Genomic DNA, 15902 nt, shown 5'->3' with positions numbered 1-15902 from the left:
AGGCTTGGCGAGAAGGGCTGTGCTTCCTGGCTTACACCCGCCCTCACTTTCTTATTCTTTCGCCAAAATTAGGAGAGAGCTTACGGAACAGTTTTTCTGCCCAGCACTTTGCTTTTCATTTGGGGTCTGTGAGACTCTAGCCTGCCTCCTGCCATCACCGGTCACTAGGCTGTCTTGAGGTCTCGGCCTTGTTAGGACCATCCGCCACTTGTGGCAGATGACACGCTGGCCCCAGGTGTGCCAGGGAAATACCACCTATGGAGAGCCGCCCCTCGCATGCGCTCTGCCCACCACCCTCGACGGCCCCCAGCCCCACGCTGGCTCCTGTCCTCTGGCCCTTGCTGCCGGCTCAGGGCTGCTGGCTGGCTGTCGCCCCCCTCGCCTCCACAGGGAGGTGTGGGCCTGGCCCTGCCGCGCCTCAGCAGAGAGGGGCCGCACCCTTTATTGCTGTGTCTTCAGTTTCTGGACTTTCCTGTTACCGGGCACCGTGTGCTGTTACAGAGGGCATGAAGGAGGGCAGACAGATCAGCTGCAGCCCTAACTCGGAGGCGAGCCCTGCCGGCTTCCTGCCATCCTTTTTGGGTTTCTGGGAAGATAACATGCGAGCAGCCTTGTTGACCTCGTGCAGCACAGGAATCAGGGCCTTAGTGCCACTGAGGTGGGAGGGAATTCTGGCCCCTGGTTCAAGTGCCCGGGCCCAGCCTGGCCCCGCCGCCCCCTGGCTATAAATGCCCAGGAGGAAGCTCACTGCATGGCGAGCCTTAGCAGATGCTGCCAGGTCGACCTTTTACCTCTAAGACATCTTCAGAATCTGACTTACCTCCCTGCCCTGAAAGGAGTCAGTTCAGTTCACTTGCTCCGTCACGTCTAGCTCTTTGCAACCCCGTGGACTGTAGCACGCCAGGCTTCCCTGTCCATCAACAATTCCCAGAGCTTGCTCAAACTCGGGTCCATCGAGTCGGTGATGCCATCCAGCCATCTCATCCTTTGTTGTCCCCTTCTCCTCCTGCCCCCAATCTTTCCCAGTATCAGGGTCTTTTCCCATGAGTCCCCTCTTCAGATCTGGTGGCCAAAGTATTGGAGTTTCAGCTTCAGCATCATCAGTCCTTCCAATGAATATTCAGGACTGATTTCCTTCAGAATGGACTGGTTGGATCTCCTTGCAGTCCAAGGGACCCTCAAGAGTCTTCTCCAACACCACAGTTCAAAAGCATCAATTCTTCGGCGCTCAGCTTTCTTTATGGCCCAACTCTCACATCCGTACATGACGACAGGAAAAACCATAAGCTTTGACTAGGCGACCTTTGTCGGAAAAGTAATGTCTTTGCTTTTGAGTGTGCTGTCTAGATTGGTTATAGCTTTTCTTCCAAGGAGTAAGCGTCTTTTAATCTCATGGCTGCAGTCACCATCTGCAGTGATTTGGGAGCCCTGCAAAATAAAGTCTGACACTGTTTCCATTGTTTCCCCATCTATTTGCCATGAAGTGATGGGACCAGATACCATGATCTTAGTTTTTTGAATGTTGAATTTTAAGCCAGCTTCTTCACTCTCCTCTTTCACTTTCATCAGGAGGCTCTTTAGTTCCTCTTCACTTTCTGCCATAAGGGTGGTGTCATCTGCATATCTGAGGTTATTGATATTTCTCCCAGCGATCTTGATTCCAGCTTGTGCTTCATCCAGCCTGGCATTTCATATGATGTATTCTGCATATAAGTCAAGTAAACAGGATGCCAGAATACATCCTTGACGTACTCTTTTCCCAATTTTGGAACCACTCCATTGTTCCATGTCCAGTCCTAACTGTTGCTTCCTGACCTGCATACAGGTTTCTCAGGAGGCAGGTAAGATGGTCTGGTATTCCCATCTCTCTAATTTTCCAGTTTGTTGTGATCCACACAAAGGCTTTGGCATAGTCAGTGAAGCAGAAGATGTTTTTCTGTAACTCTCTTGCTTTTTCGATCATCCAGCGGATGTTGGCAATTTGATCTCTGGTTCCTCTGCCTTTTCTAAATCCAGCTTGAACATCAGGAAGTTCACGGTTCACGTATTGCTGAAGCCTGGCTTGGAGAATTTTGAGCATTACTTTACTAGCATGTGAGATGAGTGCAATTGTGCGGTAGTTTGAGCATTCCTTGGCATTGCCTTTCTTTGGGATTGGAATGAAAACTGACCTTTTCCAGTCCTGTGGCCACTGCTGAGTTTTCCAAATTTGCTGGCATATTGAGTGCAGCACTTTCACAGCATCATCTTTCAGGATTTGAAAGAGCTCAACTGGAATTCCATCACCTCCGCTAGCTTTGTTCGTAGTGATGCTTTCTAAGGCCGACTTGACTTCACATTCCAGGATGTCTGGCTCTAGGTGAATGATCACACCATCATGTTTATCTGGATCTTGAAAATCTTTTTTGTATAGTTCTTCTGTGTATTCTTGCCACCTCTTCTTAATCTCTTCTGCTTCTGTTAGGTCCCTGCCATTTCTGTCCTTTATTTTGCCCATCTTTGCATGAAGTGTTCCTTTGGTATCTCTGATTTTCCTGAAGAGATCTCTAGTCTTTCCCATTCTGTTGTTTTTCTCTATCTCTTTGCATTTGGAAGGAGTTGCTTCCCTCCAAACCCCACACCTTGATGGTGGGGACTCAGGCTCCACTTGGCCCCCGCAGCTCTTCCCAGGCCTGGTTTGGGGCATGAAGGTGTCGTTGTGGGTCCGTGGGGTGGAGGTGGCACTGGGTTCTGGAGGCCCTGAGCAGGTGGTGCAGTGACAGGTGGGCATCGGGAAGCGGGACACGCGTCTGGCTGTGGTCCTGGACGGGCGCGTGGTGAACGAAGGCCCGGGCTGGGGCCATCACGGGACCGTGTGGTTTTCCTTTTCTTCACACGCCCTCAGCTTCCTAAGTCTCCAGCGAGCCTATCCTCCTTTCATAACTAAGCACCAACAAGAACTTGCAGCAGGCCCCTCCCTGTGCCGCACGGAGGTGCTGACGGCCAGGTTTTTGCAGTTCATGCGGGAGATGGCCGGGGCCTGGCAGATGACCGTGGAGCAGAAGTTCGGCCTGTTTTCTGTGGAGATAAAGGAAGCAGACCCCCTGGCCGCGTCCGAAGCCAGCCAGCCCAGACCGTGCGCCCCCGAGGTGACCCCTCACTACATCTGGATCGACGTACGTGCCCCCCAGGCTCCTCCCGCTCTCCCCCAGGGTTGGGGGGCTACCCCGGGGCTCCAGGTTGAAGATGCCCCTCCAGGAGGGGGCGGTGCTGGCCCTCCTCTCCCCCAGACCCCCACCCGCTGCCTTGCAGACCCCACCTGCCCTCCGGCAGGCCCCACAGGCAGCGTGTCCCCCCCCCCAGTTCCTGGTGCAGCGGTTCGAGATCGCCAAGTACTGCAGCTCCGACCAGGTGGAGATCTTCTGCAGCCTCCTGCAGCGTGCTCTGTCCCTGAGCATCGGGGGCGCCGCGGGCAGCATGAACCGGCACGTGGCGGCCATCGGGCCCCGCTTCAAGTGAGGCCCGGGGGGCCCGGGGTGGGGTCCACTGCCCGTAGGCAGGCCCCGAGCTCGGGCAGGGGGAGCCGGAGCGCTGACCTGGCCCCCCTTGCAGGCTGCTGACCCTCGGCCTGTCCCTGCTGCATGCGGACGTGCTCCCCAACGCCACCATCCGCAACGTGCTCCGCGAGAAGATTTACTCCACCGCCTTTGACTACTTCAGGTGCCCCCCGCCCCCGCCCCGGGCCAGGTCCCCCTGCCCCGCACCTGGCTCTCACCCTGGCCCCCACCCGTCTGCAGCTGCCCCCCGAGGTTCCCGACCCAGGGGGAGAAGAGGCTCCGTGAGGATGTCACCGTGATGGTCAAGTTCTGGACCGCCGTGTTCTCAGACAAGAAGTACCTGACCGCCAGCCAGCTCGCTCCCCCAGGTATGCCGGCCCGCTCACCCCTGCCCTGCCACGCTTGGCAAGGGGATGCCCTCAGCCTAGCTTCCCAGCGCCAGGCTGTCCACGGGCTCCCCGGACACCCGTCAGCCCACCCTGGGCTGCAGCTGGTGGGCCACGAGGGGCCAGGCACAGTCCCTTGCCGCCCAGCAGGGCAGTCCTGTCAGGAGCGACTCTAACATAAGTGCCGTGGGAGCGTCCCCGTGGTCAGGCCCTTGCCTGCAGCAGCTGGGGCCCCAGGGTCTCCGCAGCAGACACACACAGGCGGCCTGCCACAGGACGGGGGACGGCAGCCACAGCGAATGTCCCAGTGGCTCCTGACTCCTCTCGGAGCAGGGCTGGCGGCCCCACATCTGCCCCGGACCCCCCGTGTGGAAGCACATCTCGGGGGCAGGTGCCCCATGGCTGCTGGGGGCGGAGCTCAGGCTGCTCTGCTTTGGGCTCGGGGAGCACCGCGCGCTGTAGGCAGCTTGTGCTGCAGCAGTCCTCTGAGTTCCCAGGTGCCTGGCTCTCTGTGAAGCTGTCTGCCCTGTCTGCTCCCCCGTGGCTGCCTCATCCATGCGGAAGGTCCAAGTGCCTTTTTCTGGAATGCTGTGTCTGCCTGCAGACAACCAGGACACCCGGAGCAACCTGGACATTGCGGTCGGCTCTCGCCAGCAGGCCACACAGGGCTGGATCAACACGTACCCACTGTCCAGTGGCATGTCCACCATCTCCAAGAAGTCGGGTCAGTGGGGCTTTTCACCTGGGTCCCTCGGGTCCTCAGGGTCGTGGAGTGTCTCTGAGGGAGACCCTGTGTCCACCCCCCGCCCCAGGTATGTCCAAGAAGACCAACCGGGGCTCCCAGCTGCACAGATACTACATGAAGCGCCGGACCCTGCTGCTGTCCCTGCTGGTGAGGCCCGCCCACCAGGCCCGCGGGGCGGCTCGGGGCACGCAGAGGTGCAGCCATGTCCCCGTCTGTCCCCCAGGCCACCGAGATCGAGCGTCTCATCACCTGGTACAACCCGCTGTCCTCCCCGGAGCTGGAGCTGGACCAGGCGGGGGAGAGCAGCGTGGCCAACTGGAGGTCCAAGTACAGCAGCCTGAGCGAGAAGCAGTGGAAGGACAACGTCAACCTGGCCTGGGGCATCTCGCCGCACCTGGCCGTGCAGCTGCCTGCCAGGTGCGCTGCAGGCCGCGCCGAGGCCCGGTGCCCCGCCGCCCCGCCGCCCCAGGCCCGCCTTCCTCGACCAGGAAAGGCAGCAGCTGCCGTGACTCCCGGGGCGTCCTTGGGCAGCTGTGCCTGTGTTGTGAGCTCTCCCGACGGCTCAGGCCGTCGGGAGCAGAGGGGGCTGAGTTCTCACAGACCCCCGCCCCGTATGCCTGTGTCCGGGGGGCCTGTCACCCCCTGAGCCCACGCTGCCTGCCCAGTGCTTTCTCCCACGGGCGCCAAGTCCATGCAGGGCGGCCTGACCGCTCACCTGCGTCCTCCCACCCGCTGCGGTGCCCTCTGGCCCACGGGCTGCTTGGGGCCTGGCCAAGGGTGTTGGGGTCCTTGAAAGGGGAGGGCAGACCCTTCCTGGCCCAGGGCCCTCTGTCCTGGGTCACCGCACATGCCAGAAGCGAGGGTGCTCAGACGCTGCTGGGCGCTGGCCGCATTCCTCGGCCCCGGGCTCCGCGGCCCCGTCCTCAGTGCCTGCGCCCCACACCCTCTGCGCCTGCAGGTTCAAAAACACGGAGGCTATCGGCAACGAGGTGACGCGTCTGGTGCGCTTGGACCCGGGAGCCGTTAGTGACATCCCGGAAGCCATCAAGGTAGGGGGCAGGTGGTGGGCCAGGGCAGGAACACAGACTCTGAAGCGCCCCGGGGCCGCCTGGAGGAGCGTGACCAAAGCCCTGAGCGCAGTGGGGCCTGAGCGCCGCTGCCCCACGCTTCCCGCCCTGGGACGAAGCGTGCACTACAGAAGACGGCCTCGCGCTCCACCCTGGCTGGGGCGGCGCTGGCGGACAGAGCGTGCCCACTGCTGTTGGGAAAGCCTCTCAGGACCGCCCCCGACCCCTCCTCCCTCCAGTTCCTGGTCACCTGGCACACCATTGACGCCGACGCGCCCGAGCTCAGCCACGTGCTGTGCTGGGCGCCCGCGGACCCGCCCACGGGCCTGTCCTACTTCTCAAGCATGTACCCACCGCACCCCTCACGGCGCAGTACGGGGTCAAGGTCCTGCGGTCCTTCCCGCCGGTGAGCCCCCCGCTGCTGTGGAGTGGGAGGCACTCAGGGACACGCCGTGGGGGCAGCCTGGTGGAGGAGGAGGCTGGTCCAGGTGGGGTGGGCTCCTGGGACCCCCGCCCTGGACTCACAGCCGCACCCTGCCCCCCCCCCAGGACGCCATCCTGTTCTACATCCCCCAGATCGTGCAGGCGCTCAGGTACGACAAGGTAAGTGTGCGCCAGCCCCGAGGGCCAGGCGGGCAGGGGCACAGGGCTAGGACCTGAGCCCGAGCTCTCCGCCCACTACGTGGCCGTCCAGCGCCTGAGGCCCAGGCCTGCTATGCAGGTGAGCAGCTTCTGGAAGCATCGCTGGCCACCACTCAGGGTGGGCAGCCTGGCCCCGGACCTGTTTTCTGGAAGGGGGTCTTGGCAGGCCCTGACTCCCATGCCCAGCTCTCTGTCTCCTGGGAGGAGAGGCCGGGTGTGCTAGCAAGCTGGGGCCACCCTGGAGGAGTCCACGGGCTCAGAACCTGAACAAGCCTGGAAGCTGGATGTCTGGGGTCCAGGTGGGGCGGGCTGGCTCCCCCGAGGCCCCTCTCCTCGCCATGAGACAGGGCCACTGCCCTGTGTCCTTCTTGTCTGTGTCCCGATCTCTTCTGAGGAGACGAGTCAGCTTAGATGAGGCCCCCACTGATCTCACATAACTTCACCAGCTCTTCAAAGGCGCATTTCCAGCCATCTCCAAACAGTGAGGCCTCCAGCAAGCGCAGGGCTTCAGTGTGTAGAGGGGGGACGGGGCAACTCAGCCATGAGCAAGGGCGTGCCCTGAAGGGGCCTGGACAGACAGCACCTGCAGGGTGACCCCGCTCTGCCGGTGCCTCTCCGAGCCTGCGCCTCCGGGCACCAGCAAGTGCCCTCCCGGCCCAGCCCAGGGCCCCCAGACCACCGTGTCCCTGCCAAACCCCAAGCCTGCACCGGAGGTTGCGTGTTCACAGTTCAACGTCCGATCTGCTTGCTGAGTTAGAATTGGGTGTTTTGAAGCCTGACCTCTTTGGGAAGTGCACCCACCAAGTCGAGGACATCCAACCAGGGAATACTTTACCAGATGGTGGAGGAGGGGCCCCAGATGGGGGCAGAGGCGGCTGTGGGGAAGGAGAGGCTGCTCCCCAGGAGTCTTCCAGAAAGGCCAGCGCCTTCGTAACCTAGACCGGGGACTCACCCTGAGCTGGGCGTGACGGGGGAGGAGAGGTCACAGGTGGGCAGGGACCACAGCATGCAACCACCAGCTTGTAGGGTTTTCTGGCACCCACCGCCCCTGGGCAGCTCACAGGGTGGCGGTGGAAGCCCACCTGCCCACACCTCCCGCTCCACAGCAGCAGAGGCAGGCTAGAGTCGGGGGGAGCGGCGGCGAGGCTGCACCTGCCTGAGGTGAGATGTGGTGGCCAGCTGGCAGGCTGACGTGCTGGCCCCACGGCCCAGGACAGCTGCTCGCAGCCAGCGCAGGGCCTCGCAGGGGGCTGGGCCGGGCTGACCACAGTCTCGCCCCTGTAGATGGGCTACGTGCGGGAGTACATCCTGTGGGCCGCCTCCCAGTCCCAGCTACTGGCGCACCAGTTCATCTGGAACATGAAGACCAACATCTACATGGACGAAGAGGGCCACCAGAAGGATCGTGAGTGCTGGCCCCCGTGAGGGCCCCTGCCCAGGTCACCCCTCCACTCCCACCTCGGCCCCCGGCCCCGCGGCTCCGTCCTGCAACTCCCCGGGCAGCCACCCTGCGCGTCCTCCGGGTGGGGTCCACAGAGATGGCCCCGGGCCCAGGCTCAGCCACAGCAACTCCGCAGCCGACATCGGTGATCTCCTGGAGCAGCTGGTGGAGGAGATCACGGGCTCCCTCTCCGGCCCGGCCAAGGACTTCTACCAGCGGGAGTTTGACTTTTTCAACAAGATCACCAATGTGTCAGCCATCATCAAGTAAGTGCACCTCCTCCAGGCCCCACGCAGGCGAGCCGCCCCAGAGGCAATGTGCACATGGCCCCCGCCCCCTGCCCCGTGGCCACCGCCGCAGAGCAGCCGGCTGGGAGCGTGCCTGCTGTCCTGGGCTCCCGCAGCCCCTCAGGTGCACGGGAACCAGCATTAGTTTCGCGTCGGGTCTGAGGCCACTGCTCTGGAGGCTCCCAGGGGCCCAGCAGCGTTAGGCAGCCCGACCCACTGGCCGCTCTGGGGCCCTGTCTCAATTAACCTCTCTGGTGCACGTTCACGCGGGGCGGACATCAACCTCAGACACCCTGGCCCCATGTTTGTGCGGGATGGGCCCTGGGGTTGACACTGGCCGACCCCGGGGAAGGACCCTGGCCCTCTCTGTCCCCAGAGCTCCGGCTCATGCCGTCACCTCATCCTCACCTGGCTGTTGGGGTGGGCTCCCTGGGCCACCCTCTGTATGTGAGGACGCAATTCCACGTCAGCCCTTCATCTTGGGGCATAGAGGTCTGGGGGCCGCCGGAGGCCATGCAGGGCAGCGGCCCTCAGAGAGGAGGGCCTGCCGCCAGAAGCGTGGAGGTCAGCCTCTGTGTCCTGGTCCCCAGGCCCTACCCCAAAGGCGACGAAAGAAAGAAGGCCTGCCTGTCCGCCTTGTCTGAAGTGAAGGTGCAGCCTGGTGAGCGGGGTGGAGCCTGGTGGGAAGGGGATGTGTGGGCCCTGGGTGCCTGCCATCCCTCTCCGGAGCCTGCCCTGCCCAGCGGCCACTTGTGGGCCTACTGGCTGCAGCTGTTTTCCGAAGGCCAAGCCCTGTCCTCAGCAGCTGTAGTTCTAGAAGGTTCCCGAGCTCCAGGGTAGCAGAGGCAGTGTGCGTGGCAAGGGGCGTCTGGTGTGCTGGGGCCCGTGGTATGAGGGCCCGGGCCCCACCCTGGTGCTGGGGTTGGCGGGACGGAGCCCGGATGTCACCGCACAGCTCTCAGTTACTCACTGCCGCACACGCGCTCTCTTCACACTCTGGCCCTGCCTGCGTGCCCAGGCCTGCTCCACGGTGGGCACCAGCCCCAGGGGGGGCGTCTCCCGACCATGCTGAGCCCTGCCCAGCCTCTGAGAGGAGTCCTGCTGCTCAGACACATCCCAGAGGCCCTGGGGTGCAAACCGGCTGCAGGGTGGAGCAGGGCCATGTGAGCGAGGCTGGGCCAGTGAGGGAGGAGGCAGGGGACCACGTGGTTCCAGGGCCAGTGCCTCCGTCGGGACCCCACCTGGGGGGCTCTGGAACTGCAGCCCCAGACCAGGCTGGGGCGTCCTCTCGTCTTGACCTGCTCAGCCAGGCTGAGCTGGGGCCAGGCAGGCGGGGCCAGGGCTCCTCTGTGTCCTGTGGTGGGGCACCCAGGAAGCTGAGGGTTCAGGCGTCCCCTCGGAGACGTGTCTGTGGGGGTGGCGAGGGCCATGTGGTCGTCAGGACAGACCCAGAGAAACAGCAGCCAGGGAGGGCGGGCTTCCAGGCCCCAGCACCGCCCCGTCTGCCCAGGACGGGCCTCCCTGCTGGATGGCGGCGTGTCCTCCATCCCGCCCACACCAGTGACAACCCTCCCACCCTTGCAGGCTGCTACCTGCCCAGCAACCCGAGGCCATCGTGCTGGACATCGACTACAAGTCCGGGACGCCCATGCAGAGGTGCCACCCCCGGCTGCCCCTCGCAGGCCCCCTGCCCTGTCCCTCGCGCGCCCGCCTGCCCCGTCCCTCGCGCCCCCTCCCCCGTCCCTCGCGCCCCCTCCCATGGTCTGTTGTCTTCTAGCGCTGCCAAGGCCCCGTATCTGGCGAAGTTCAAGGTGAAACGTTGCGGGGTTAGTGAGCTTGAGAAGGAAGGTCAGTGCCTTGTCCCGTGTAGTCTGGGGTTCCTGTGAATAGTGGCGGGTCAGTGCGGCCCCTCATCTGGGGTCAGCGGGCACACGTGCAGTGATGGGGACCCCAGGAGGGCGGTCTGCTTGGCCGCCGTGCGAGCACCCACGGGCAGGCCGGCTTCCGTGGCAGGCGTCAACTGTCTCCTGGTGCTGAGCCCGGGGTGTCCCTCCGGGCAGGGTCCTGCACCTCCCCCCAGCACAGGGCCTGGTTGGTCCTCGGCCTCGGCTGGAGTTCGCCCTCTTCCGTCTCTGGGAAGGCACGGCCACCGGTCAGGGCCACGCTGTCTTCGCCACTTGTGCGAGGCCCTGCTACCACACGCAGTCACACTCCACAGGCCCGGCGGCGTGGGCTTGAGAGGACACCAGCCAGGGTGTGGCCCCGGCTCCTGCTGTGCACCCCCTCACGGGGCCCAGCCCTACAGTGCCTGCAGGTCCTCGCTCCGGCAAGAGGGGGCTCTGTCTTCAGCTGTTCTCAGGAAGAGACGCGGCCCTGTGGCCCCACCCGCTGGCCCGGGTGTCTGCCAGGCCTTCATCGGCCCCCCTCGGGCTTTGATCCCTAAGGTTCTCGGGGTTCCTTCAGGCACGTGAGCAGGGTGCCCCCAGACCCCCACAGGGCCTCTCCCCGCAGGCCTGCGGTGTCGCTCAGACCCCGAGGAGGAGGGCAGTGTGCAGGAGGCAGACAGCCAGAAGATCTCCTGGCAGGCGGCCATCTTCAAAGTGGGGGACGACTGCCGGCAGGTAGAGCCCAGCTGGGCGGGAGGGCAGTGCGGGCGGCCGGGGCCTCTCCACGGCTGCCGGCGCGGCGCCCGGCCTCACACAGCAGCGTGAATCTTTGCTTCCCTGTGGCTGCCCGCCACCATCTGCGTCTCCGCCTCCCAGGACATGCTGGCCCTGCAGATCATCGACCTCTTCAAAAACATCTTCCAGCTGGTCGGACTGGACCTCTTCGTCTTCCCGTACCGGGTGGTGGCCACCGCCCCCGGGGTAAGTGTCCCGAGCCGAATCCCGAGGCCCCTCGGCGCGGCCCTCGTGGCCACCGCCCCCGGGGTAAGTGTCCCGAGCCGAAGCCCGCGGCCCCCCGGCGCGGCCCTCGCCTGCAGCCCGGCCCTTCCTCCCTAGTGCGGCGTCATCGAGTGCATCCCCGACTGCACCTCGCGCGACCAGCTGGGCCGCCAGACCGACTTCGGCATGTACGACTACTTCACGCGCCAGTACGGGGACGAGTCCACGCTGGCCTTCCAGCAGGTGGGCGCCCGGCGGCCCGGCTCCTCCAGTCTGGGTCCGCCCGGGCAGCCGTGGCCTTGCTTGGGGCCGGCGAAGCCCTGGGTGGGCCCCCGAGGGCCGACTCTTGGAGTGCGGGTCCGCCCTGCCCCCGGCCTGGCGCGCGGGCCCTGAGCCGCTGTCCCCCGCAGGCGCGGTACAACTTCATCCGCAGCATGGCGGCCTACAGCCTCCTCCTGTTCCTGCTGCAGATCAAAGACCGGCACAACGGCAACATCATGCTGGACAAGAAGGGCCACCTCATCCACATCGGTGGGCCGGCGGGGCGGGCTGTCCATCCCCGGCCTCCACGAGGGGGTGGGCGGGACTTTTCTCCCGTCATCCACCTGGGGGGGCGGGGCTGTCCATCCAGGGCCTCCACGTGGGTGGGCGGGGTGGCAGGGGGCGGGACCTTCCTTCCGTCATCGACCTGGGGCGGGGCTCTCCCTCGCTGCATCCACATGGGGGCGGAGCCAGGAGGCGGGGCTCTATCCCTCCGCCCCAGCCTGCGGCTGACCCCAGCGCCGCGGCTTTTCGGGGCTTTGCAGATTTCGGGTTCATGTTTGAAAGCTCCCCCGGAGGCAACCTCGGCTGGGAGCCGGACATCAAGCTGACGGACGAGATGGTGATGATCATGGGGGGCAAGATGGAGGCCACACCCTTCAAGTGGTTCATGGAGATGTGTGTCCGTGGCTACCTGGCTGTGCGGTGAGCCTCGCGGTCCAGATGAGGGAGGGTGGGGCCCCTGCTGGGACCACGCATCCAGGCTCCCTTCCCTTCGGGTCATCTCAGATCTTGGGGGGTGGGGGGCGGGTTTGGGGTTTGGAGGGGCGTGTGCAGGAGGTCCCTGAGGCCTGGCTCCAGTCACATCTGCTGTCTTGCCAGAGCCCCTCACTCGGCCTCGGTGCCCCCACGTCTGCACCTCCCAAGCTCGGCCTTGCCTCCAGTCAGTCCAAGTGCCCTCCTCGCCTTTCTTCCTGAGCCAGAGCCCGTGGTTTCCGACGCCACGTGGCTAAGGCCACAGAGCAGTGTGGTGACATCCAGGCAGGGCCCATGCCTAGGCTGGACTCCGCTCACCGCCCTTCCTGCCCTTCCCCAGGCCCTACATGGACGCTGTCGTCTCTCTGGTCACCCTCATGCTGGACACGGGCCTGCCCTGCTTCCGTGGCCAGACAATCAAGCTCCTCAAGTATGTCCTGGGTAGACACCGGGGTGGCTGTCCCTGAGACGGGGCCCGCCACCCGGGCCAGGTGCCCCCGGGGACACCCAGACCTGTGCACGAGGTGCGCCCTGGTTTCTGCGGCCACGAGGGGATGTGCCCGTCTCCCCTTGTTTCTTAGGGCACATCGAGGCCAAGCCCCTGCCCATCCTGCCCGAGCTGCCGGCCCCATGGTCGGGAGCTGCTGGGACGGGGCCCAAAGCCTTGAGGCCAGCTGGGAACCATGGCCCCACAGGACACCACTCCACGTGCACATGAGCAGGGCGGCAGCCCTGATGTGGCCCTTCCCCCACAGGCACAGGTTCAGCCCCAACATGACGGAGCGAGAGGCCGCGAACTTCATCCTGAAGGTCATTCAGAGCTGCTTCCTTAGCAACAGGCAAGCCCCCGGTCCTGCCCTCTCCTGTGCCCCCACCCGGTGTCCGGGGGGCTCTGGGTGGGGCCACTCTTGGGCCAGGTGACTGGATGCACTACCGTGAGACGCCCGGCCTGGTGGGGTGAGGGGCTGTGGGGGCTGTGACCGGAGGGGCCTGGCCTCAGTGACACTCTGGGGGACAGGTTTCCGGGGCTGTGACCGACAGAGGTGGCCTGGAGGTTTCCAGGTTGAACAACGGGGTGGCCCACGGGAGGCCAGGCCCACACCCTGGGGTCGGGAGAACTGACCCTGGTGGGCCCGCCAAGGTCCAGGGCGCGTGGCCTGGGGGCGCCACGTGGTCTTGGTGGCCCGGTGGGAGGAGTCTGGCGGGCAGCACAGGGCGAGATGGCTCTGCTGTGTGCTGGGCGGGGGCGCACAGACCCCCAGCCTGGGCTCAGCTTTTAGGACAGGAGGCAGCCAGCTGAGGAAAGGTGTCTGCCCTAGCCCACGTTTGGTGCCCACGAGTGAGGAGATGGGGCAGAGCCGGGAGCTGCCAGGGAGGGAGCCTCCATGGGTCCCAGCGGGCGAGGCGCTGCGGGGCAGAGGTCCGCGGTTGGGCCCCGAGCCTCCAGGGCAGCTCAGAGGGGTCAGCCCCTCACAGCACCGCTCGCCCTGCGCCCGCAGGAGCCGGACCTACGACATGATCCAGTACTATCAGAACGACATTCCCTACTGAGGGTGGCCGGCCACAGCCCCGCTCCGCAGGTGTGCCAGCCGCCGCTCCACCCGAGGGACAGACGGGCCAGAGGCGCCCCTGCCGAGCCGGAGACTCACAGTCCCGGGTGCCACCCGCGCGGCCAGAAGGACAATCAGAGCCGGTCTTGGCGTGGGCACGGGCTCTTCCTGCACTGGACACATTCCCCACCCGTCCTGTCTCAGAGGTACAGGGAGTATATTCTTAGGCATGAAAGTCAGAAAAGTGGTATTTAACCAACGTGAGCAAAATAAAAACAAAAACACCGCTGCGCTGGAACCTGGTTTACTCTTGGATCCTAAGTGCACATTTAGCTGGGGGGGGGGGGCAGGCAGCAAGGGGCTCAGGGCCGCCCCCGGCACCCTGACTGAGCTTCGCAGAGACGGCAGCACGGCGCCGGTGGAGCGAAAGCACCTGTGCTCTCCCTGCCGGCTCAGGGCCAGCGGCGTCCCTTCCTGGCCTTGCCTCCGCTGCCATCGCTCCGCCGCCTCCCGGTGCTCATCTCCAGCATCTTCAGGTTGCTCTGCTCCGCAACCACACCGTCCTCCCACACTGACCCCCCACCCCCACCCACAGCGCCCATCCCACCCCCACAACCCTCCAAAGACCTGAAACTAAAAAAACGATAAAACATCTAGAAGTGAGCCGCCCAGAAGGTTGGTACATAGCGCGTGAGACAGAGGTGAAGGGAAGAGCCGCGGGTGAGAGAGCAGGCACCTAGAAGGGGGCATAAAGAAACGGGAAGGGGGGTGGGACACTCCAGCCCCCAGCGGGACCCCAGAGCTGGCACAAGAGCACTCAGCTGCAGGAAGCGCAGCAGGAAGGCAGGCAGCCAGTGGGGAGGCAACAGCTCTGTCAGACGTGGGGCCAACCCAGGAAGGGAGGTCATCAAGGGGGAGCAGCCGCACGGCCGAGGCACGGGCCCACTGCGTCACTAGCCCTGTGACCTGTGCACGGACTGAGCCCGCCCACGAGGAGGCAGGAGTTCCAAACGGATGAAACGTGAGGCCCGATTACATCCTGACGAGAGATGCTCTTTAAATACAGTCACAGGCCTGATGGGGAAGGCGGGGAGGAAAGTCCCCATCAGTACGCGCACGCGTGCTTCTGAAGCAAAACTTGACAGAACTCGGGAGAAATAGACTAACGGCCGGAGGCTCGCAGCGCCCTTCTCTGCACAGGCGACGGGACTGGCAGGGAAGCCAGTGGGCAGAGGACAGCAGCACGCAGGCCGCCTGACAGCACACAGCGCCCCCCCCCCGGCACCGGCGGCAGCGCCCCTGTGCCCGTTCACCACCTCAGGCTGCTTCCGTGCTATTGTGAGGGGTCGACGAGAGCTGGAAGAGGCCTGTGCATGTATAAGCTGGAGCAGTGGAGCTGGAACAGCAGACAAAATACACGTAAAAGACAGAGGCTTTCAGGCTGTGTCTGGGGAGGTGGGTAGAGATGTTCAAATAAGAAGCAAGCTGGGATACAGGGCGTGACCTCCAGAAGCAGCCCGCGGGAGACTGGGAGCCGCGGGCCGGGAGAGACGGAAAGTGCAGGGTGAGCACTCGGTGAAACAGATTCACCCACCGCAGGACTGATGTCCACCTCGTGGAAAGGAAGGCTGTTGCATCGGCTTTGAAGTGAACGCTGAATGCCATGAACAAGACGGGGGCAAGGTGCAAACTGTATATTTTTAAAAGTCAGAAATAAATGCTCTTAACAATGCTGGGTAGAAAGTCTAAACCCAAGAGCTGATGAGCAAATAGATCTCTTCAGAGACTGGAAATGAAATCTATAGTGTTGAAGGCAGTCAAGTTCCTCTTCCAATAATACAGTTAATGAAAGACCCACCCGAGAGCCCCACGCCTCAGGACGGGTGTGCCCTCCCGGACCACACTGTCCTCACCGCCTCTGCTCAGCGCTGGGCCCTGGGGCCCTCGCCAGGCTAGTCAGAGAAGGAAACAATCGGAAAGAGAAGCGACTCAGGAATGGCCTGTGGACAAAAAACCCACAATAACCTGGGTCTGTTCTACAGCCGACGTTCAGGATACAGGTGGATGTGAAAAGTCAGCTGTGTGTACTCACAGCAACAAAAGGGATGAGAACAATTTCATTTACAGTCGCAGCCCCAAACCGAGGCACAGCCACAACAGCAAGAGACATGGATAGTTGCGGGAAAAGAAATGCCCCTGGCCCTTATCCACCACCCCCCCCCCGCCTTGATTATAAGGTAAATGCAAGCTAAAGCCATCCTGAAGTGTCCTCGCTCACCCATCACACCCACCGTGCACGAGGCGGAGAGGGGGTCCTATCCTGTGGGGAGGGGCCTCTAAAAGCCA

General features: G+C 63.6%; 1 protein-coding gene across 1 annotated transcript in view; it reads left to right on the top strand.

The window, feature by feature from the left end:
- Positions 1 to 13858, top strand: part of PI4KA (phosphatidylinositol 4-kinase alpha) — a 57692-nt gene extending 43834 nt beyond the window's left edge. Inside the window, 25 exon segments of the mRNA XM_018044380.1 lie at positions 2997 to 3155; positions 3343 to 3494; positions 3592 to 3699; positions 3777 to 3904; positions 4527 to 4646; positions 4735 to 4814; positions 4891 to 5084; positions 5626 to 5716; positions 5974 to 6094; positions 6097 to 6140; positions 6284 to 6337; positions 7661 to 7781; positions 7954 to 8083; positions 8695 to 8765; positions 9689 to 9709; positions 9712 to 9760; positions 9882 to 9952; positions 10616 to 10725; positions 10867 to 10971; positions 11107 to 11232; positions 11400 to 11520; positions 11796 to 11955; positions 12347 to 12436; positions 12762 to 12845; positions 13506 to 13858. Of these exon segments, the coding sequence (XP_017899869.1) occupies positions 2997 to 3155; positions 3343 to 3494; positions 3592 to 3699; positions 3777 to 3904; positions 4527 to 4646; positions 4735 to 4814; positions 4891 to 5084; positions 5626 to 5716; positions 5974 to 6094; positions 6097 to 6140; positions 6284 to 6337; positions 7661 to 7781; positions 7954 to 8083; positions 8695 to 8765; positions 9689 to 9709; positions 9712 to 9760; positions 9882 to 9952; positions 10616 to 10725; positions 10867 to 10971; positions 11107 to 11232; positions 11400 to 11520; positions 11796 to 11955; positions 12347 to 12436; positions 12762 to 12845; positions 13506 to 13557 (2562 nt within the window). The 3' untranslated portion in view covers positions 13558 to 13858.
- The last annotated feature ends 2044 nt before the right edge of the window (positions 13859 to 15902 follow it).

The sequence above is a fragment of the Capra hircus genome, unplaced genomic scaffold (genome assembly GCF_001704415.2).
Source record: "Capra hircus breed San Clemente unplaced genomic scaffold, ASM170441v1, whole genome shotgun sequence".
Lineage (NCBI taxonomy): Eukaryota > Metazoa > Chordata > Mammalia > Artiodactyla > Bovidae > Capra > Capra hircus.
Note: the sequence above shows the minus strand (reverse complement) of the source record. Positions and strands in the feature narration are given on the sequence as shown.